The sequence below is a fragment of the Styela clava genome, chromosome 11 (genome assembly GCF_964204865.1).
Source record: "Styela clava chromosome 11, kaStyClav1.hap1.2, whole genome shotgun sequence".
In the NCBI taxonomy this organism is placed as follows: Eukaryota; Metazoa; Chordata; class Ascidiacea; order Stolidobranchia; family Styelidae; genus Styela; species Styela clava.
This window is the reverse complement of record NC_135260.1, coordinates 7,245,190-7,267,816: the sequence shown is the minus strand read 5'-3', so window position 1 is coordinate 7,267,816 and position 22,627 is coordinate 7,245,190. Positions and strand designations below refer to the sequence as shown.

General features: G+C 34.8%; 3 protein-coding genes across 3 annotated transcripts; all 3 read left to right on the top strand.

Moving 5' to 3' along the window:
• The first annotated feature begins 379 nt into the window (after positions 1–379).
• Positions 380–10,496, top strand: LOC120347998 (uncharacterized). Its single transcript, XM_078118013.1, has 13 exons — positions 380–785; positions 4,140–4,352; positions 4,597–4,680; positions 4,762–4,803; positions 5,142–5,222; positions 5,837–6,168; positions 6,622–6,816; positions 7,254–7,403; positions 8,413–8,574; positions 8,938–9,087; positions 9,452–9,637; positions 9,821–10,026; positions 10,343–10,496. Exons 1-13 carry the CDS (start codon positions 380–382, stop codon positions 10,494–10,496), a joined length of 2,361 nt encoding a protein of 786 aa, XP_077974139.1.
• Positions 10,497–16,955: 6,459 nt separating this feature from the next.
• On the top strand, positions 16,956–19,132 carry LOC120347350 (ADP-sugar pyrophosphatase-like). The gene has a single exon (XM_078117765.1). The coding sequence runs from the start codon at positions 17,668–17,670 to the stop codon at positions 18,385–18,387; it is 720 nt and encodes a 239-aa protein (XP_077973891.1). The 5' UTR covers positions 16,956–17,667; the 3' UTR covers positions 18,388–19,132.
• Positions 19,133–19,134: 2 nt separating this feature from the next.
• Positions 19,135–21,594, top strand: LOC120347318 (long-chain fatty acid transport protein 4-like). The gene has a single exon (XM_039417237.2). The coding sequence runs from the start codon at positions 19,135–19,137 to the stop codon at positions 21,148–21,150; it is 2,016 nt and encodes a 671-aa protein (XP_039273171.2). The 3' UTR covers positions 21,151–21,594.
• Positions 21,595–22,627: the final 1,033 nt, after the last annotated feature.

Genomic DNA, 22,627 nt, shown 5'->3' with positions numbered 1-22,627 from the left:
GAAGTCAATAAAACAACGTTTTCCTTATCCAATTGAATTAATCCTTGTAGAAAATGAATGAAAATCCAACTGCATACGAAATATTGACAATAACAAACTGAACGGGCAACTTCTTGTTGGTGAGATCTCCCGAGAGCGTAACTTCATAAGGGTGAGTATTTGGTCATTTTGATCATGTTTTGCGCGCACACTTTGAACATTCAGTCGATAAATGGTGCTGGTATCCATTGTGGGCTAATCATAAATTTCAAGTCACAGCCAGACATCTTAATCTGGAACGCCACCATGCTTACGACAGATAGGCTAATCACAAGGGAAACGTATCGTTATTTTTTTTTCATCTATTAAACAACTTTCAGGTCTAATCATACCTGTCATAATGTCTTTAAATAACCACAAAGACGGTAAAAGAATAAAACCGGAAAAGGCGAATAGACTTCTTGAAACAGCTTATAAAGCAATACAAGATGATGTGCATTCGATGCTGCAAGAAAATAATGCTATGTTGGAAAAAAGTTTGCAAAAGGCAGCTTCCGACGCCAAAGAAAAACTTGATTCTGCAATGCGTGTCGTAAAATCAAACTTAGAATATTTACATAAAGAAAATCTTGATCAGAAAAAGAAAATACAAGAGTTGGAAGATATTATCAAAACTATGCAAACAGAGAGGGACGAGTTAACTGAAAAGCTTAAAGAAGAAGCGAAGCAAGAGACGAAGGATGAGACTGAAACAAGTGATCAACCCGGGACTTCCAATAGTTGCGAGCCAAACATATCGAAAGATGGTGCGTATATACCATTTTATTTTATTGTGGGGAAGGGGGGTCAGGGTAGGATATATATTATTGACACGACGCCTATGGATCGTTTTGCAAAACTTTTGTTAAATTTCTTGTTGTTGTTGTTAAGAAAAAACATATCGATCGATCGGATTTCAAATTTCCAGTACTAAAAAATGGCTGAATACACTAGAAGGCTGTTTTTGTTTTTAAATTTGGAGTCCCATGGCAGACGATTAGCTACCGCCTTATTTTAATTCATGCAATCACTTTTTCTTTTATAAAATATGGGAATACTGCACTCCGCTTGTGTTGTACAGAAAACAAAAAACAAAAAATTTGGCAAAAATATCAATCTATACCTTCATTTATAAATATAAAAAACAATGAAGCATCGAGCCCGTGCGAATGAATAGAGTAACAAAAAAGATTCTATGATTGGGGAAAGTAGCAACAACAACAACACCGCAAACCACCACAACAAATTAGCAAAACCATCCACAGTTTTGATATTAAATTTATATGTACAAATCACATGCGTGCGTTCAACCGTTTTTGATTTTTCACGCAAAAGTGATTTGTTTTATTTATTTGATAAATATTTGATTATATATATTCGCAACAAGAAAATCAGTGAAAAAACGTTCAAGACATTGTTTCGATTTTTTTTTGTTAGATCGGCTTTAACTGAAAATACTCTAAAAATCTTTCCTATTAAACGTAATTGGCACCCATTCCAAGATTCCATGTAATGCTAAATTTCCATTCTTCTAAAATTTAGGGAAAAAAGCAAATGTGTGCTATTATTTGAACAAAGAAAATGAAGTGCCTTTATTGATTTTCTAGTTGATAAATGTTATTCCGCTAAAAGGCGTTGAGTAAATGAAAAGTCTCGTTTGAACAAGCCTAATTTTGTATTCAAATTACAATAAGGTAAACAGACATAGCGGTGACAACAGATTAAAAATCATAAGACCATATGGACCTCGGTTAACGGAGGCAAAAATATTGATTTAAATGTATTTGATATACCACAATCCGGGGACAGGAAAAACAAATGGAAGCATATGTAGCTTGATTGCACAACATTTTGAGTTGATATCCCCCATGGTTCATTTGGCAAAATGCGGCAAGCTGTGTTTTTAGGGTTTCGTTTGAGGTGATTCAATTTTTTTTATTTGTATTTTCAACAGGAAAAATAAGGACCTCCTGAAGCATGCGCACCAAGGTGACGCACAACCTGAACTCAGGTTGTGTACCAGGTTGGGGTTCAGGTTATACGACATCTTGGTGCGCATACTTCAGGAGCACCAAAAACAATCCGTCTTGACAATGTCACTGAGGCCGTCCGAAATATTTTCCTATTATGTCGTTGTTCTTGTCGGTATTTTTTTCTTCTTGTTATGAGAAAATCGCTTTTCTCATCTACTGCTGGACCGATTGCTTTGAAATTTTCGCTGGTTTAAGCTTTTATTTTTCTCTAGAAGTCTATCACTTTTATTGTAAGACCATACTTATTCACGTTGCCATAAAAACGTTTCACATCTCGTTGGCAATCAGCTTAACATTCGGTTACATATTATTTCGTGAGGCAACGAAAGGATCCTACTTGTTTACTTCTGCATAGGCTTGCACGTAATTTACGGATTTACGGAATTACGGAATTATTTCGAGTTACGGAAGCGAAGTTACGAATTACGTAAAGTCGTAATTATTGGTCGAGCGCTTTCGCGATTGAAACGAGCTCTCTTCAGAGCAGTCAATTCCGTCGATTGTAAAAAATTAAAGTTTAAGTAAAAGAAGTTAGAGTTCCGGTATTCGCAGCCGTTTTTCTCTCTCTTGTTAGGCAGATGGGGAAGGCATAACGCGTCATTTACTAACCTGTTATCAACTTAACTAGGATGGCCAATGTACATATTAACCGTAGATAAGGAATAGAATTGTGTTGAGACCGATGGACGTCAACACACCTGGTTTTAACTTCTTTGGGCGAAATGACTGAAGAATGTAAGAGATCCACTTATAAAACATGGTCTATTTGTAAATGCCGTGATAATTAATGTCGCGCTTATCAATCAGCAATATAAAGACGGAAGAGAAATTACGTAATGAACCAACGCAACTTAGTCTTTTCTGCATCGGTAAAGCGATTGAGACGGCAGAGAAACAACATTACGACGGGATTTCTCGTGTTTATTCTGCGCGAGATCCATTTTCTATTACAAAATCTTGATGTTCTGTTACCGATTTTATCGTTATATATCTGTCCGGACTTGGCATTGCTCAATATGTTTTTCACAATGCTTCGCAATATGTCGGCCAAATATGATTACCTGTCTTTACCAAATGCGGCAACTTATTTTGATTTATCGTCGACTCGAATACCACCGGCACTCGACCAAACTTGAGTCAATCTTGGCAAATAGGATTGTCGACTTGAGTTAGAAAAATAAATTAATATTTTCATGAGTGCAAAATAAATGTCACAAAATGCATTGTTTTTCGATATAACTTTGTATTTTCGGAGAAGGCATGTCATATAAGTACGGTATTATAAATAATGCGCAAATAATTAATATTTGATCTAAATTTATCGCAAATAATGTTATAACTTATAGGCCGCGAAATGATTTAATGTAAAATGAAGCATGAAATTCGGAATATCGTCAATAAGTCGGCAACAATAATTATTATAAAATGCTAACTAATACAAGAAATAACAAGTCTTCGTCGCGAGGCAAGCGAAAGTATAATCAAACGAGAGAATACGCTTGTAGTTGATTAATAAATTAGCAACCCGGAATTTTTATTCAATACGAAAGTCGTATTAATACGTTAATACGATTTTAAAAAAGTAAACTATCGTTTCTTAAATATATTACCAGTGTTGGTAATGATAAAATTGATCGCATAAAATTTGGTGATAAATTGGGTAAAAAAATCAAAGCTTATACAAAAGATAAAATCAGAATAAAATTATTTTGAATTCACTCCTTGATATTTGTCTTTAACATCTGTCGTCGGCATGTAGTACTGCCGGGAATATGAAAACCAAACTTCGATGTCCCATTCGGAATAGAAGTGGATTAAATTGGTTGTTATGATAGGTTTAAATGTGTGAAAAAAATATCGCAATTACGGGGTCATTACGTAATCGATTTGGCCGTAATTACGGAATTGATTTTTGTCAATTACGTGCAAGCCTACTTCTGCAGATTTTATAAATGAATAAAAAAAAAAAAATTTCTTGACGCGCCTTTGATATATTTAAAATCTAATATGCAAATACTATGATACACAAAACGAATCACTTTAAAACAAAAAGTGAAAAACATTATATTTTTTCTTAATAAAATTTAGGTCTGAAGATAAACTTTGAGAAAGAGGTCAGCGGAAAAAATACGATGATAGCATGTGAGGTCGCTGCTGTGTCAGAAGGCGGTGACATGAGGTTTTTGGGAGCCCTAGACACAAATGATACAAGAGCTATGGTAAATAAAAATGCCGAAATACCTGATATGGAAAACGGAAACAGCAATACTGAAGGCTCGGTCAATGTAACAGGAATTGAAGGTTTGAGCTTTCCTTTTCTTGTGAGCAAGACAAATGATCTCCCGAATAGCTCTTTTCTATTTTGAGAAGATCTCAAACATTCTTTCCCCGGGCAAGCCCCAGTATACATGTTACATAATGAGATACTATAAATTTTGAAGGATTATACGACATAAGTCTCAAAAATTGTACAAGATAGCCTCATTGATAACAATTTTGGAGAAAGATAGACATGGCTAAATCAACCATTCACCTTGCCTTGCAGGAACTTTCGCAGGTTGTGGAAATGTAAACGTGCAAAAAAATGAACAGAACATTTTTCTTCCGGGAGACAGAAGAAACATTGAAGGTTTGTTTGTTGGTAACATATCAAAATTGTGCAAAGTAATTAGTTTTTTTCGATTAATTGACAACCTTTTTTTTCATGCAGTTGACGAAAACGGTGAACCAGTGGAATACAGCAGAGCAGATCGTGAGTTCCATGGAATTCTCATCATTTGCCAAGCTCTGACATTTTTTTATTCCAGAAAATATATAATACGATTTAAATTAACGATTACGATTTATCACCAAACAACCTGTGTCAAAATAACATATGGTTTATGTCACCCGGATATGTCGCAATACAAATATCACTGGCTTTCACTTGAGCCATATTTTTGTATACGCTTAAATACTATAATGTGACTATTTTGCACATGATAGTAATTTGACATTTGAACTTGAAAATCTACCACGTTTATAACGAAAGAATCTTATTGAGGAAGAATAATTTTGGTGTGTATTTTAAATACTCATAATAATTTTCAGAAAACGAATTGTCTGAATATCTGGATCGAGTCCGGGACGAAGCCGCACAGGATGAAAACGGTCTGTTGGATACCATTCACAGTATAAGCCTAAATACAACAGTCATCGGGGGACGGCAAACCGCTTACTAGTTTTTATCATTTAGTATGATTAGATGGGGATGCGCCTATACATGATATAATACAAGACAAAAATATGCACTTTGATAACGAATGTATATTGCCAGCTCAATGACCTGATTGCCTAATTTTAAATTGTTTAATCATTTTATGGAAAAAAAATTGTAGAACAACGATTTTTTCACGCGTTTGGATGATGTAAATTTGTACTTTGGAAATTGAAAATGTCCTAGAACACTGTTGTTCTATACATTGTGTCATAATAAAGTTGAAGTAGCTTTATGCAAACCATATATTTATATGCTCCTAACCAAATTATCGATTTAATGCAATACTAACGTGATTTTAAAGATTATAAATACTGTCAAAATTCAGAAAATCGTGTGCCCCCGAGGCGGCCAGTTAATACCTTAAATATTTACTTTGATTACTCAGCTCTAGGTACAAACCGATCGACTCTCGAGAAAATATTTCTCAGATTGATAAATCAATAACCACGAAACAGTGATAATTCAATTCAAATCATTAGTCTAATAATATTATATACGAAATCATATTTCTAACTGTTCGTTTCAGCGGGTGAAGCCGTCGAATTGAACCCCGATGAGAAACAGAAAAGGGGTTTGATTCGCGTTGCTAATATATATAAAAAGGAAGGAACATCCAAGAATTTTATTCAACTTTGTGAACTCCTTGTCAATATGACACCAGCTCAGCTGCGATCATTGGGTCCTCATTTTCAACACATCACTCAGATCGATTTGAGCAATATCCAAATGAACTATGCATTGATGGCAAACTTTTTTCGGTGTTTTGAGAGAAAACGATTCCAATGGCTTCTGTTGAGATATTCTCTGGTGAGATCTACTGACCTTCGAATTCTAGATGAGGCGCTGGGATCTTGTAGGGTAAGGTTTTAAAATAAAGAATAATGATTTTTAAAGAAAAAGAATTCTATAACATACATATGCAGTAATACAATTAATGGCCAACAAAAACAAAACAACTATATTCTGATCTGGATGTCAGATATAGAGTAACTCTACAATGTCGCCTACTTTTAAGTATGTCTCATTAATAGTTTATTGTTGGCAAGAAGTCCGAAGTATGACTTTGCAGATTTTTGTATAAAAATTGGAATTATCCCACATATCAAATAGTCGAATTATCGAATAAATGAATCGTTCTAATTAGACATAAACGAAATTGAAATCGAATAATATCTGCCGAGAAGCCACTTCAATACAAATGCAAAAATGACTTGTCAAAATAAACATATGTGTGATAACAGTTACAATTGGAGCATTGAAAAAAAATCGCATTTTTAACCTTTTTCCATATTTGTTCGTGTCACTATGCAGCTTGAATACTTGGACATGAGTCACTGTTCATTCGACAGTACGGCTTTTATCAACATGGCTCCTTTAATTTCACACGTCGACAATCTCATTGTTAAATCATTGACAATGGCCAGAATAATAGCAAAGGAATCTGTGACGACATTCTCTGCTGAAGATGCTGGACAACTGGCTGAAAGTATCCTAGATTGTGACCAAGTACGACATAGACTAAAATAATATTAACGATGACAATACTTTATCTAATTTGAAAAAAAAACATGTGCGTTCACATTCATTTCAAAAAAGTTGCTGTTAGATGAAATTTAACCGTATATCGACCAACATATATGTTGATATAGGCTCACAATCGGTATTGCGAATAATTCGGATGATAACTTTGTATCGTCTAACATTTTAAATTGTTCTTTATGGACAATTTATTTCAATGAACATAGGAAAAGCTTTATTCTGAATTTAATAGCTGCATCACCGTTGTAGTTCTACACGTTTTCTTATGGATAAACAAGAGTTTGCTTTTTATTAAATCCTAATTATATATGATGGAAAATAACACAATCCTATTTGCTATAATTTCATCAATTTAGATATATATTATATTTTCAGGGTATCTTAATAATTACTATATACTTTAGACATTATCATTGGATATGTCATACAGTTATTTTGAAGATGGCGTCATAAAAGCATTTTCAGATTGCTTACCAAAGTTATCAAAATTTTCTCTTCGTTTCGGGAAATTGAGCACCAACGGACTGAAAATGGCACTCGAAAAAGTTGTAAAAGTAAGTAAAATTTTTAAATATATTGCCACGAGCTTGTACTACATTCTATTATAAATAATAAGCTTATGATTGGTAAACTGACTCAGGTTTACGACTTGACTTGGCCAGAATCTGAATATAAAATACAAGTATGAGTACTTACAAGTATTCGATTCTTATCCGATTCCTAAATTTTCGATTCCTATTCTCGATTCCGAATCTCGATTCCTCGACATATTACCGAAAAAATATACCCACCCAAGCAATACCATATGAAATCAAGCAAGACAGCGATGTTCAAATTCTGGACGGACAAGAAGTCCGAAACTAAGTAGTATGGGTATCCAATCTGCCACATGAGACAAAACCGCACAAAAAAAAAACGAATCCGTCAGAACCCACAGAGATTTTTGAAATAAATAAACGTTAAAGCCTACTAGCGATATTTATAATATATATATTATATATAGTGAAGTTTGCGGTGTCGTAGCAACTCAACATAGCAGTGAAGCAGTTTATATATATATATATATGAAGAAATTGCCACAAAACGTTACACATTGTTTGCAATCCAATTTTCAAACTCGAGAATCGATTCCGGTGCATCGGAATCGATTCTAGTCGATTCCGCGAAGAATCGATTCTGTAATCGAATCCGGACTCGATTCCGCCATCCCTAGTGGAGGTTCAAGCTATGAAAATAGCCAATCAAACAAGGATTTAACATTGTTAATATGAATGTAATAAATTTTACGTATTGTTGTTTGCTGACTCAAGTTTAACCCCTTCCCCTAACTCAACTTGGTTTCATTAATATATTATAGGTGAACACTTCTGTAAAGGTGTGCTAAATATTCATTTATTTTCTGTTGCAGGAATTGCTATAAATATCTGTATAGTATTCTTCTGTTTGATCAATCAATGCTCATTCATTTAATTCTTACATCGCTTCTTTTAAAAATCTTTATCAATTGACTTTCTCCGAATATCTGCGTTGGATATGGTTATTTTATATTTCATTCATATTCAGATGCAAAAGCTTGATTTGACTGGCGTTGCCCTCGGAAATGTCGGAGTGCGGATAATGTCAGAACATCTTCACAAATTCAATATTCTTGTGCTAAGCAATGTCATGCTTGACGATGAAGGAGTACAACCATTGATGGATGCTGTAGAAAAGTTACCAGAAAATGTAATTAAAATTAAATATTATGACGATATTTTATCAATAAATCGTATGACAGACGGTATGGTATATTTATATAAGACGTGCTCTTCAAAATACTTCTATAACAGGGAAAAACACATGGTATGAAATTGGAACATCTTTTCTGATAAAAAAAAATTGCCACCAACCGGACTGAAGGTGGATATTTGGAGATATGATATTTGATTTAAAGTTCGCAAATACCTATCAAAAAACCACATACCTTTCACCATTTTGCAGAATTAATTTAGTTATACTTGTATTGAAAACCATTATCAAAACAGGATATATACGCAATGCAAAGTATATATAATATTCATAAACAACTTAGTGTATAATATTTTTCAGTCCTTGAAGATTCTGGATATTTCTTTAAATCCAATCAATACTGCTAACATATCGCGTTTCTTGAAGACACTAGGAAACTTGAAACTTCTGATGTTCTTTGCCAGCCAGATGGAGTACCAGAAACATAAGGAAGTAGTAGACGAAGAAAAGGTACGTAAAATTAGCTAAGTTTTTATATGGAACTTTAATTGGATGACTAGGATTACCCTATCATATATATATGTCGATAGTTTGTCAAATACACTGCCGATTAAAAATCTTTGGACAGGGAGTGTAAGGTACGTGTTGTTGTTGGGACAGAAAGCGCTTTTCTCCTTATATAACATCAATTGTTTTCAGATTGTTAGTAGTTGTAAACAAAAAATGGAAAGTTCCCGGAGAACATTTGTTGTTTCGTCCCAGACTTGTTGGGTTTAGATAATTGCATCCTCGAGTGGATTTACCACCATATATACATATGAGTTTTCCGTTATATTAATTCCGCGTCCACTAAATCCCCAACAACTGTCTTCAGATTCTACTCAGTGAAGTCATAAACGGAAAAATCAAACGACTGGATGAAAGCAATGATAATCTCAATGCAACCATATTCACACATTGGATAGCTTGTGTGAAACCAGTTGACAATATTATTAAAAAATACGTTGCTGAATTGATCCGATTATATGAAGAAGAAAAACATGGAATGCAAGATTCTGAGGTTTGATATTATCTATAGGATATCGTCAAAAATATGAGAATAACTATTCTATTAATATCGTGCCAAAAAGTCTTTTTTTTCGTGTAATTCAGCCATTTCAAAAGTTTCGTTTTTTTGTGACTTATTCTTGTTCGCTTGGAGCTCAGTGAAAACTGAAAAACTCTCAATATTTTCAAATTTCAGTTCCGCTGCAGTAAGTGCAAGACACATATTGCATTTAAAATGGATTCCATACAAAACCCGTGTGCCTTTTTACACCAAGATCGTAAAATGTTGGGGCTCTTGGAGAGTTCGTCTTTTACTGCTGTTTCTCACGCAACATCGTGTGTTCCTGATTCCAACTCTAATAAAAAACATCACTGTTCAACTCCAAATTGCCAAGTCCGTGGGTAAGACTAATTTTGAGTAAATTGTTTCAAATTGAACATTGGTTATTTTATATTTAAAAAGTTTTTCAAAATTTCAAATTTTTTTCAATGCGAATCGTGTGATAAATCAAAAAATAAGGAAGCAAAGCATCTCTTAGATTTTATCAATTTAACACTCCTTGCATTAGATTATTGTATGTGCTCAAAATATAATATATATATATAGAAATTGGGCTTGCCTACAGTTTAATTCGAATACAGAGTGCAAATATCTACTACAGTATTTAAATTAGTGATAATGTCAAACACAATATCGATATCTTATTTTTGCATTCAGTTTCAAGTTTCACAAATGTAGATGTGTCAACTGCAAACAAAATATCGGAGGATACTACGACCACAAAAATGGAGGGAAATTTTGGTGTTTGTATCAAGAATCTCAAAATTCTTCCGAAGTTGGTAGTTCTAAAGCAGCATGCCGTCAAATGTAAATTATTCCAAACAGAAATAACAGCCGCAGCAACTTCCCGTATATATATCAAAAATAGCAAGTGAAAGAAAGTTGAGCGGCATGTGAACTGTACATAATGTATAGATGTATTATTCTTTCCAATGGGCATTCCTGATAATTTCGCTAAGTATATATACCTTACCTCATTCTACTATGTGACTGATACAATTTGCTGCCTCATTCTGGTGTACAAACATCAGTATACGATTTATTTGCACCAGTAGAAAGTTGGGGACAAGTAAGAAAAATGGACTACATCACACCGTATTTTCAAACGAAACTATGACTGTTGAATTTGTTTTACAGTTTTACTAATTTGCTGTTTTACCTTCTTGTTGTAGAAAAATAGGTAAAACCAATTTTTGCACGAAACATATTTCACATCGTATTATTTAGGCCTATTTACCGAATCAATGACATTAAACAACATGATAGGCAACTCTGACGTCACTCCATAAGACTACAGGCAAAACATTGTATTTCATGATACGCTCCAATGCACATATTTCTCGTCGCCTTTCGCGTCCGTTTTCCGCTCGCTTTTGCTACTCGGCGTCTTTTTTACGTGAAGTACCGGCCTTTTTGCGCCTGTAACGAAACAAAATAATCTCTATATTTAAGAAGTTTTGCTTACTTGGAAAGCTGGAATAACAGGCAAGCTGTAAAGAGCAATTCTGGACATCATAGACGTTTTTGTTTTATCAGAGAAGATTACAAACGCGATAGCGGAAAGATTTGTGTGGAACATTTTGCAGATAATGACAAAGTTCAAAGTTAGTAATTTTAATGTTTGCGCTTAATCATTGAAATTTCATTCAAACAGGGTGTCATACAAAACTGTGCTGCGATATAATTCCATAACACAAAGTTTGCACCTATCGAACTTGCTTTTGTAGGTGAATTTATTAGACATATTACATATTCAGTTAATCGTAGGTAACATTGCTGGTACATAATGCATCGTAGATAGGTTTGTTTAAATTTAGCTCATAGCCCACTAATTAATATTATCTTCTATGCAGGAGGTTGCAGGGCTGAATTCAACTTGCAGCCTTACCGATCACCTGACGATGCTCATTTAGTTTGGCTCGAGCAAGTCTTCTTGAAATGCTTGTGTGAATGGAAACTACCTATATTTTTTGCCTTCCTCCGATTTTAGACAAATTTATTCTGAGGGATTTCGCATATAATTCTCACTGATTGTTGGCTGTTTATAATTCCTATTGATTGTGAATTCTGATTATAACAATGAGTTGAAAATTTTTTTACCTAATTTACTGGCACCTTTTTCTTGTCAATACTCCAAGCTGAGGTAATAAACATGACAATACATTTATGTCATCTGGAAGCAAAATATGCACACAAATTAATAGTTTGGCACATTGAGATAATACATCATGACAGAAAATACAAGTTAAAGATATGTATGACCATCACATGGTAATTAAAATGTTATCATAAAATTAATAGGGGCTGTGGAGTATGGAAAGTTCAAGACAAAGAAAAGAGCAAATGTTCATAGCTCATGAACTCTCAATTTTGCCTCCATTGCTTTGTGAAGGCCAATATATTTCGAGTGGCTGAATTGGTTTACCTTTATGATAGCAACGATTTTGTATTTAATATAGCGAGATTATTTCAATTTAATTGAAGTGATATAATTTCCCAAAGCAATGCTTGAATCGTCTAGAATAGATCAGTGGTGTCAAACTCATGGGTTTTCGAGAGCCGCATTGCATTTTGAAAATTGTAAAAAGAGCCGCAAACAGTTTTTGATAATGTATACTTAAAAGATATTTTTAAGATAGTTTTAGTTTGTGACATAGATTGTGATGCAACTAAACAGTTGGATTAAGTTTTATTATTTTCTTCAATTTCAAATGCAATTACATATTAATATTTGCATTCCACTATTATTGCAACATTTGCAAGTTACAGTATTTATTATAAAAAATCGTAAAATTCTATGTACAACCATCAAAATCATTTTTGAACAAGCTTTCAATAAGGAAAGAATAATACATACACTAAAAATAACTTAATCTAAATATATGAACCTAAAATTAACAAAAATACTACAGTATAAACTCAATGTTTTAATAATTACATTCGTCCTGGCGTTTGGCAGCTTTTTTGTGTCACCAGCATACTAAGGCCAGTCTGAAATGATTTTATAGTACCAACTCTAACTAACGAGGCCACATGATCATGGGTTTATCTGGATCTTTACGAATGTTTAATTAATTCCAGTAATGCAAAAAAGTTACTTTTATCATTTCATGTATAGATCAGTAAAAAAACAAATGACAGATTTTTTCGACAAGACATTTCGCACTACATTGCGTGGCATAGGATTGCTTGAATTATTATTGATATTGATTTTTAGTAACTAAGTCGTTGTATAATTATATTAATATACAAACACATGGAAATTTTCTGTTCGAAGTTGGTCTTCGAATTTGTCATATTGACTGCTGAGCTTATTGTGTTTTTTGATTGTATTGATGGAAATATGACAAATTAAACAATGTGCTTCAGAATTTTGTGAAGAGCAGAAATGTTACAACTCCCATTTTCTTCGAAAATGCCACCTTCTTCGTGTACTTTGCGTTTAATTTAATTACTCAAGTGTTTTATTCAAGTATTCTTTTGCTAGCTTGATGTGTATTCTTAATTGGGTCAAAATGTGGACAAAAAAATTAATATTCCAAAACTACTTTCAGTAAATTGTTTTCTGTGTGAATAATCAATTTCACTTTAGAAGGTTTGAAAAATCTATTACATTTAGATAAAAAAAAAACTTCCAAAATACTATTACAATTATTGTTAAGCGTTCGAGGGCCGCACTGGAAGTTCTCTGGGGCCGCGAGTTTGAGATCCCTGGTCTAGATTGAAGTTGTTCAAAAAATATATGATAGTATTTTATCATGAATGATGATTATACCCCTTCCGGAATTTCTTCTATAGTACTACCAAAAGTTGATGAACCAAATATAACACAGGTGCAGTGAGGTACCCGTAATCCTCATTTCCAAAGCTGTTTTAAGTATGTCTGGCGTGTTTTGTGCTTTTTTACAAATAAGACCGCTTATGCAATCTTACGCTTTGGAATTTTTAGTTATTTTCCTCAAGCCCTGCAGGATGTGGGGGCCATACACAACTCTACCGGAGGGTCAAATGTCTTTGCATGCCTCCATAGGTTGTTTTTCTATTGCAATTTTCTATTTTCAATTGCATTATATTTCTTGGAATCACACTGTCACTGATATGTCGCCAGACTTCTGATATCTCCCGTCTGCTATAGTTGTCCTGTGAATAAATAATAGGAAATTGAGATTAGACGAATAGTTGAAAGTTTTGCTTTATGTCGGCTTAATTTCTTGATTGATATACTTACTATTTCTGCTATTGCCTCTTGTGCTGCAAGAGTCTCACAATGCTTAGACAGGTTTGTCCACAACTTTCACATCTGAAGAAAGAGAGGAGATTTATTAATTTTCGTTAAGAATAAATAAAGCAGTCTATATGATTCAGAATGGAAAAGCTAATAAATCCAATATCTCATGTTTTATTTAAAAAATATTTTACTGAATTTTGGAAAATAAACCAACTAATAAAAGGGTTTAGTCAGAAAATTACAAGCATTCGTGGCTCCAAATACTTGAGAAATCAGACTATACAATATAGACCGGTATGAGTGAAATGTTAGGTGAACTTGTTAACACTTTGATTCAATACGCAAATAAAAGTGAATGCGTAATAGTATGTTACAATGAGCAGCAATCAACAATGAGTATATATCCTCACTGATTAAAAAAATCTAACTGGAAGTGCATGAACTATTTGAGACCATAAGGAGTAAGTAAATATGTAATTTCGGCAAATGGGCAACTACGTACCGTACTGAATTAATAACTTCGTAGTATTTGACAAAGGCTGGCTTTCCCACATGTACTTAACAGTGCGATGCCCGGGTGTGATATACAACAATAGTATTCACCTTACCTTTTACCGATTTCTTTTTACCCCAACTTTCAAAAATATCATTAAAATCGACAACAACTGTCAAAGCAGGCACGAACACCATTCGTGCTACGCCTTGAAAGCAGCACACATCCGCTCGTTTTCGTCTCGTCAAGTATGTGCATTGGAGCGTGCTATCGAATACGATCTTCGGACAAAAATGCCGGAGTTGCGCATCATGTTGTTTAATGTCATTGACCGAATACCCAACCAATCAATTGAAATTTAGAATTTTGTAATATTTGCTCTGAAATACAATAAGAAACCATGTAATCTGATATTTGTCTTTAAACGCAATTAGAACCATATCTCCAATTCCAGACCCGACTTACGGCATCTCCTTTCACCCTGAAATGCGATTTTTTATATTTCCTCAATTTGTGTATGTATAGTTCGTATATAGTATGGTGAAAAAATAAATTACTGATTACAATCTTGTAATAATGATACATGCAGTGGTGGGATTCAGCCGGTTCGCACCATTGAGGTGTATATAACACCCCAATGGTTCGCACCGGTTCTATAGAACCGTCTCACGGAATTTTATGAAATCAGCGAACCGATTAGCATTAATCATTTTATTTACTAAAATAATATGACTTTTTGTAATAGAACTGCCTGAAAAAACATGACTTCTGAGATGAAACCGGCTAACAAAAAATCCCACCACTGGATACATGGTACAAACTATGAAACTTCATGATTATATTATAGATGTAAATATATGTGTTATAATGTTTTGCTGTTGTGATGTGAGAAAGACATCGGGAAGGTAAGACACAACGAAATCGTTGGAGTATTTCAATGAATGTCATCGAAGTATCGAAAATTTTTGATTGAGTTAAATTTGTTGATTTTTGGCATTCAATCAATGAGGTTTGGAACATTGGTGATATTTACGCTTTGACCGGACTAATCAGGCGTCGGCGGAAGGTGAGCGCAATCGTTAGAGCGAAGAGGGAAGGGAGCGGTCGATCGTTGTCCCATACTTGGGGGGAAGGGGTGATGAATATAGAAAAGTTTATTTAAATGAAAACAAATTTATATTAAAATTGTTTTCATTTTATAATGATTCGATACCTTAGTACTAAAATCGAAATACGAAAATTCCGTTCGACATTGAAGTTTGTTGGACACGTTAGTGGACATAACGATCGTTTATGTTGTTTGACCGTAATGTCATGTGCTCCGATCATGTGCTCATCGAACGTTGGCGGTGTCATGTAACGAAATTTTTGCTTCGGGGTCTCATGTAGTTTCGTACCGTACCTAACATACTTCTATTGGGCGTAGCATAACAAATTTTTCACGTGTCAATCCCACCCCCCACCTGACTACGTCATCAAAAAATTACGCCACTACGACGTCACAGTGACGTAATAGAGCCCGTCAAACTATACGAACTGCCATCCAAGACGAGCACCCGAAATCGAACAGCTATTTTTCTCGTCACTGCGTAATTACATAGCTAGTCTTGGTCTTGATGGCTAGTCAGATGGAGGTTAGGATTGCACATCAAAAATTTTTTAGTCTTGTACCACATGCACTTCTAGTTGGCCTGGCTCAACAATTTTTGCATATGTCATTCCCAATCCCCACTTTACAACGTCACGAAAAAATTAGTGACTACGTTGTCACAGTGGCGCAATATGAGCATACCGATATGAGAGATATCGCTGGCGTTATTCAGTTCGTTATCGGCGGCGCAGATGCCATTTCGGGCGATCGTAGCTATACCGGTACCGCTACTTTGGCAAGCACTATGTATGACAAGATTGCGACGTCGTAGTGACTTAATTTTTGGATGACATAGTCAGGTGGGGGTTGGGAATAACATATGTTGAATGAGTTGTGATATGCCCACCGGAAGTTTGGTACTTGTGGTACTAAACTATACCAGACGTCACTGTGGCGTCCAAATGACGTGATTTTTTGGTGACGTAGTCAGGTGGGGGTTAGGATTAACATATGCAAAAATTGTTGAGCCAGGCCAACTAGAAGTGCATGTGGTACCGGTACCCGAATTAGGACTGCAATAAATTCAGAAATTCCTATTTCCTCAAGTAGCCTAATCAATCTTTCAGACAGTTATGAATTTTGTTTACATTAAAGTACAAACACTTTCATATTTCAGAATTAAGAGTTTGTTTTTGAACAGGTTTGATATTTTGGTACACATTATACAGGTCTCCTGGAGTACGCGTCCTTAAGTACTTCTAGTCGGCGTAGCACAACGATTTTATTAGTATAATATTCCGAACCCCCGCCTGAGTACGTCACCCAAAAATTATATCACTGCGACGTCACAATCATGTCATAGAGCTTGCTAATGGCTAATGCCAGGCCGACTAGAAGTACTTGCGGCATGTACTTCAGGACATCCCACATGATCCCAGCATGTCACATCACAAGAAATGATTTGGGACATAGAACTACAGACATATCGTTATGCTTTGTCCAGCATTAATTTAATTTTTGGCTATAACAATCTTAATTAACTATGTACAGTATTTCTACGCTTACGTATAGAATGAATCATAAATTGGATATAAATCCCTATATATCACAATTTCCTCAAGTAGATTTACTTTTTAGTTCAAACAGCAATCTACCTTGAGATTCATTGGGGTGTATTGCAATTGCAACTCCATTTTCATGATCCAAAACTAGGTGGGATAATCCTGATTAATTGAATGATATTGCTGTATTGTTGGATCTGATATAATAAAACGTTTTTATTTCTTTTTATATTTTATCTGATTTGCTTTGCAGTTTTTATCTATAAAATGTTTCTGTTTCTATGTTGACCTCTCATAATATCTTGAGTTTGCATATAGGTGTGAAGAAAACTAGATAATAAATTGGCCGAAACTTTCGTGATACGTCATCAAACACTATGGTCTAATGTTCATTTTATATTTTGTTTTATGATTCTGATTTCTTTATTGCTTTGTTTTTTATTGCATGTTAAGTCTTGCAAACATGTATTTTAAATCTTACTCCAATCTCTCTTAACTTACCAGTCAGATCTTAGTAATAATTTTCAAATATATCCGATTTTATAGTACTGAAAGCATAGTACCGACTGATCGTATCTTCAGTTAGAAACAGATTTCCTTGTAATTGATATGGATAATAATGGAAATGTTGTCAAACCAATTCATAAGAAGAACATAAAACAACCAAATATCACTAAAACAGAAGTCATTCACAGCGGAAAATGGCTGTCATCCAATATTATACATTATTCAGATGAAGATGGAGTTGAAAGACAATGGGAAAGTGTTAGCAGAGTAACCAAAGTAAATTCCGATGTAACAGATGGGGTTGCAATAATTCCTGTTTTAAAACGAAGACTACATCATGATTTTTTTCTTCTTGTTAAGCAGTTCAGACCACCAATTGGTAGATATTCTCTTGAATTTCCTGGTGGACTTATTGATAAAAAAGATAATGGACCTTGTAATGCTGCAATACGTGAACTGTATGAAGAGACAGGTTATTGTGGTAAAGTAACCGAAGTCTTTGAAAATTTTAATGCAACGTTAGATCCTGGCGTTTCAGAAACAACAATAACATTCGTTTGTATGGAAATAGATGGTGATAGTAAAGACAATGCAATACATCAACAGCATTTGGATGATGGTGAATCTATTGAGATTATACTTTTTCCAGTTCGAGATTTTACATTGGCAAAGTTAACAAAATGGTGCAACGACTCACAAGATAAAATATCAGTTGATTCGAGGGTGGTAGCATATGCATTAGGTTTGCAAATGGGTTCAAATATGAATAGCAAAAAGATGTCAATGCTAATGGATGATCCACCTAATGAAACATTCAAATGATTCAACATTCTTCCCATGTGTTCACTGATTATGACCTTATTATTGCAGAGATTCTTGCAATAGATTGATGCTCTAAAATCCATTGCCGCATTCTAACTTAGTGAACATTGACAGCTTGGCAGGAATATTATGCATTTTTTCTAATAATAATGAGTAAAATTCGAATTTAAACTATTAGTATAGCCATATAGGTTGTATCAATTACTCAAAACATACTAGCAAGCCATAAATGTCTGTGAATATCGTGTCTCAGACATGTGGTGATCTTATCTTTGAGCACTTGTAGTCTGTAAAATAACGTTATTCTCATGATCCATGTATTATTTTGGCAAGATCTGGTAGGTTTGAGTGTAGTTTATGTCCTCCTACATTACACAATACTCAACTAACATTTAGTTCCTTTTGAATTTACCCAGTATTAAGGTATTAGAACACAATTATTGTCTAATAGTATTCAAAGTAAAGTGAATGAGTGAAAATCTCGAGTTTAATTGTCACATATCCTATGTTAAAAGCAAGTAATCAGTTGTTGTTTTCATTAGTTTTTCCTGAGCAAGACAGATTTTAGCTCGGATATTGCCCTAATATGACAAACATCAGATTGTGTAATTAGGTATATACACATCGGGATGGCTTTGTGCCGACATGTTGCGGTTTGCAGTTGATTATTAACTTTAAATTTAATGTCTTAACAGCAATCATGAATTATTAACGACTAAATAACTGACTGCCATTTCTTTTCAGAGTATGAGAATAAGAAGGTTCTTTCGTTTTAGATCAAGTCACCTGTGGAACTCTAAAATTTTAAAAATGATGAAAATAATTGCTATGTACATGGTGCCGTTGGTGATATCATATTGGTACATAACCACAAGCTTGATATTGAATGCTGGTGTTATATTGGGTGTTTATCTTCTTACTGGAGGATGGAAGTTTGCTGAAATTTGTATTAAAACACTTAGGCGTGATTTGTTCGCTCTCTTTTGCCTTGTGAGGTTCAAATTATACATGGCAAGGAACATACGTCGCAATCGTACTGTTCCTGTAATCTTTCAAGATCTTGCCCGTCAGCATCCTATGAAGGTTGCACTACAATGGGAAAATGTGAAATGGACATTCTCAGATTTAGAAGAATATTCCAATGCAATCGCACATCACTTTAGTGGGTTGGGGCTGAAAAGAGGAGATAATGTTGCAATTTTTGTATCCAGTCGACCAGAATTTGTAGCTCTCTGGCTCGGCCTTTCAAAAATTGGAGTCGTGTCTGCGTTGATCAACTTCAATCTAAGAGGGGATGCTCTTGCACATTGCATTAATATTGCCGAAGCGAAAGCTGTTATTATAGATGAAGGTTTGGCCACTCATATCAAAGATGTTCGGGAAAACTTAAAGGGAGAAATGAGTTATTACACTGTTTGTGAGTCAAGTGAGAAGCAAAATGCTGGTGATCAAAGTACATTGATGGAAAATGCTAAATGTCTTGATCATGTTTTTAAAGATGGCAATCGTAATCCGCTTCCGCAGCCAAAAGATGCTGACTATTTTGATCGACTAACATACATTTACACATCTGGGACGACTGGTTTACCAAAAGCAGCTGTGATTACACATAATCGGTTTATATTTATGTGCACTATGCCCCACTATATCCTGTCATATAAGAAAGATGATATCTTGTACTGTGCACTTCCTCTTTACCATTCTAACGGTGGAATCGTTGGCTTGGGCCAGTGTTTAATTCATGGCTTGACTTTTGCATTTCGCAGTAAATTTTCAGCATCTAATTTCTGGACTGACTGCATCAAGTACAATGCAACTGTTATTCTGTATATTGGCGAGATATGCAGATATCTACTTGCCCAACCACACAAGGTTACAGATAAACAACATAGAGTCAGGTTGATTTCTGGCAATGGATTAAGACCTGAAATTTGGGAGGAATTCGTAAGCAGATTCAACATTGCCAAAGTTGGAGAGTTCTATGGTGCTACAGAAGGAAATGCCAATCTGATAAATATTGATAGCAAGGCTGGTTCTTGCGGCTTTGTCTCTCGCATTGCACCATTTGCTTATCCTGTAAAACTGATGCGGGTCGATGATGATAGTGAGTTTATACGTGGACTAGATGGATTGTGCACTCCATGTCAGCCCCGTGAGCAAGGAATGATTGTTGGGAAAATTATCAAAGGGAGTCCAACACAAGGATATGTTGGATATGCTAATGAATCCGCCTCTCAGAAGAAGATTGTTAGGGATGTATTAGAAAAAGGCGATCAATACTTCATATCTGGTGATATTCTGGAAATGGATGAACTCGGTTACATGTACTTCCGTGACAGAACTGGAGACACGTTTCGATGGAAAGGTGAAAATGTATCCACAGCTGAATGTGAATCTAGAATAGCCAAAGTGTTTTACAAAAAGTTGACCGTCGCAGTATATGGAGTAACAATCCCTCTGGCTGACGGAAAAGCTGGAATGGCTTGTATAGAAGATCCTGAGAAAACTGTCGACATTGAAAAACTATATGGGCAATTGGAAATGATTCTACCTAGTTATGCCAGACCACTGTTTATAAGACAAACAGATGCAATCGAGGTGACCAGTACCCATAAGCTCAAAAAAGTTAACCTGACGAAAGAAGCCTTTGACATACATCGTATAACAGATCCTCTGTATTTCTTCGATTCAAAACAAAAGAAGTATGTTCCGCTGGATCCTGATCTATACAACAAAGTAATGGATGGCACTGTGAGAGTCTAATTAGATTGACTTAGTAATTATGGTTAGATTTTTATATGATTAGTATTTAATGAAATGAACTTTTTGAGATTGTTAATGAACCTTATATTTATCACAGCTTTTGTCTCCTGCATCAAAACGCTTTGTTAAAATTTGTTCATCATAACGCAGTTTTTTATATTTTCGCTATAGTTTTTAGAAATCACATACGAGAAATTTCATTCTCCGCACTATACTTTGGTCATATTTTGTATGTAAACTAATTTGCCAAATCTATGCATATTTGTTTGTAATCATCTGTACATCACAAATCGAATTAAACCTCACTTCAATTTTAGTCCGTTCACCCATTTTATATCGCTATTTATGTAACTCAATGCAAATACACCATTATGATTCCTGGAGTCAAATTTCTAATTTTCTGTTTAAATGATGTGTTATTATATTGGAAATATTTGAATCAGGCGATTGAATAACTGCATTGTTTCTTGAATGGGAAATAGGAAAGTTCATCAGTGCTATACTAAACATTACAAATATGAAGGGTTGGATATTGTTGCACAAAACATCGTCAGTTTTACAATCGAATATTTTCTTAAAGTGAGGTCACGCACACACATGCACTGTTCTCTGTGCAAGTTTAGGGGGGACAACTGAAGTGCCGGGACCTGTTGCGAATCGTAGCGATGAATTACCCGTTAGTGAATTTCGGAGAACTCAAGTTCACTGAAAAAACTTTTCATCTGGTAGGCACACTGATAGTAGAAGTACGAGAGCTCACAGTCACAAGAGTATGACAGCTGTATGGTGGCCCATCGTTGTCACGCGTAAAATTAAAAAATAAAATGAAAAAGCGAAAATAAAAAAATAGTTGTGAAAAAACATAAAAATAATTGAAAAAAAAGAAATGAAAAAAAAAATTAAAAATAAAAACGAAAAAAAAAAAAAAAATTGGGTAAAAATAAAAAGGTTGACAACGATGGTCCGCATCGTGGCCCATCGTTGTCACGCGTTTTTATTTTCAGAAAATTTGATGCTGCTTGGGACCAACGTTGTCAGGCTCAATCCTACACGCACAAATGTGTTTCCTGGGTTTCTAACTCACTACTGATTTTCATGAGCAATATTCAATAAATTCAACATGAAAATGTTCTATAAATTCTCCATGCTCCAAGTTCAACCACAAGCAATATATTTATAATAATGATAAGAGAATATAGAATTGAATACGAAAATTTATTTTTACGTGTAGAAGGTAATTGAATTCGAAAATGCTACTTAACTGCTCAGTTGTCTGGACACTCGTGCGATGCCGGTACGGTACCGGTACCGTCTGACCGTACCGGTACCCATGCAATCACTCATGAAAGAATGGGAGATACTGATAGTATAGTAGAATATAGACTACTGAAACACTCTCTGCGCCTGCCCCATACCGTACAGCCGTAACGTACCCATCCAGACAAATCGCCGGTGCTCAACCATTTATTTCAATCCA

Bases quoted from the DNA above. Each gene is read 5' to 3' on its own strand.
- LOC120347318 (XM_039417237.2), top strand. From the start codon at position 19,135: ATGAGAATAAGAAGGTTCTTTCGTTTTAGATCAAGTCACCTGTGGAAC.
- LOC120347998 (XM_078118013.1), top strand. From the start codon at position 380: ATGTCTTTAAATAACCACAAAGACGGTAAAAGAATAAAACCGGAAAAG. The intron at 786-4,139 runs GTGCGTATATAC...AATAAAATTTAG, and splicing joins GCCAAACATATCGAAAGATG to GTCTGAAGATAAACTTTGAG. The intron at 7,404-8,412 runs GTAAGTAAAATT...ATTCATATTCAG, and splicing joins CACTCGAAAAAGTTGTAAAA to ATGCAAAAGCTTGATTTGAC.
- LOC120347350 (XM_078117765.1), top strand. From the start codon at position 17,668: ATGGATAATAATGGAAATGTTGTCAAACCAATTCATAAGAAGAACATA.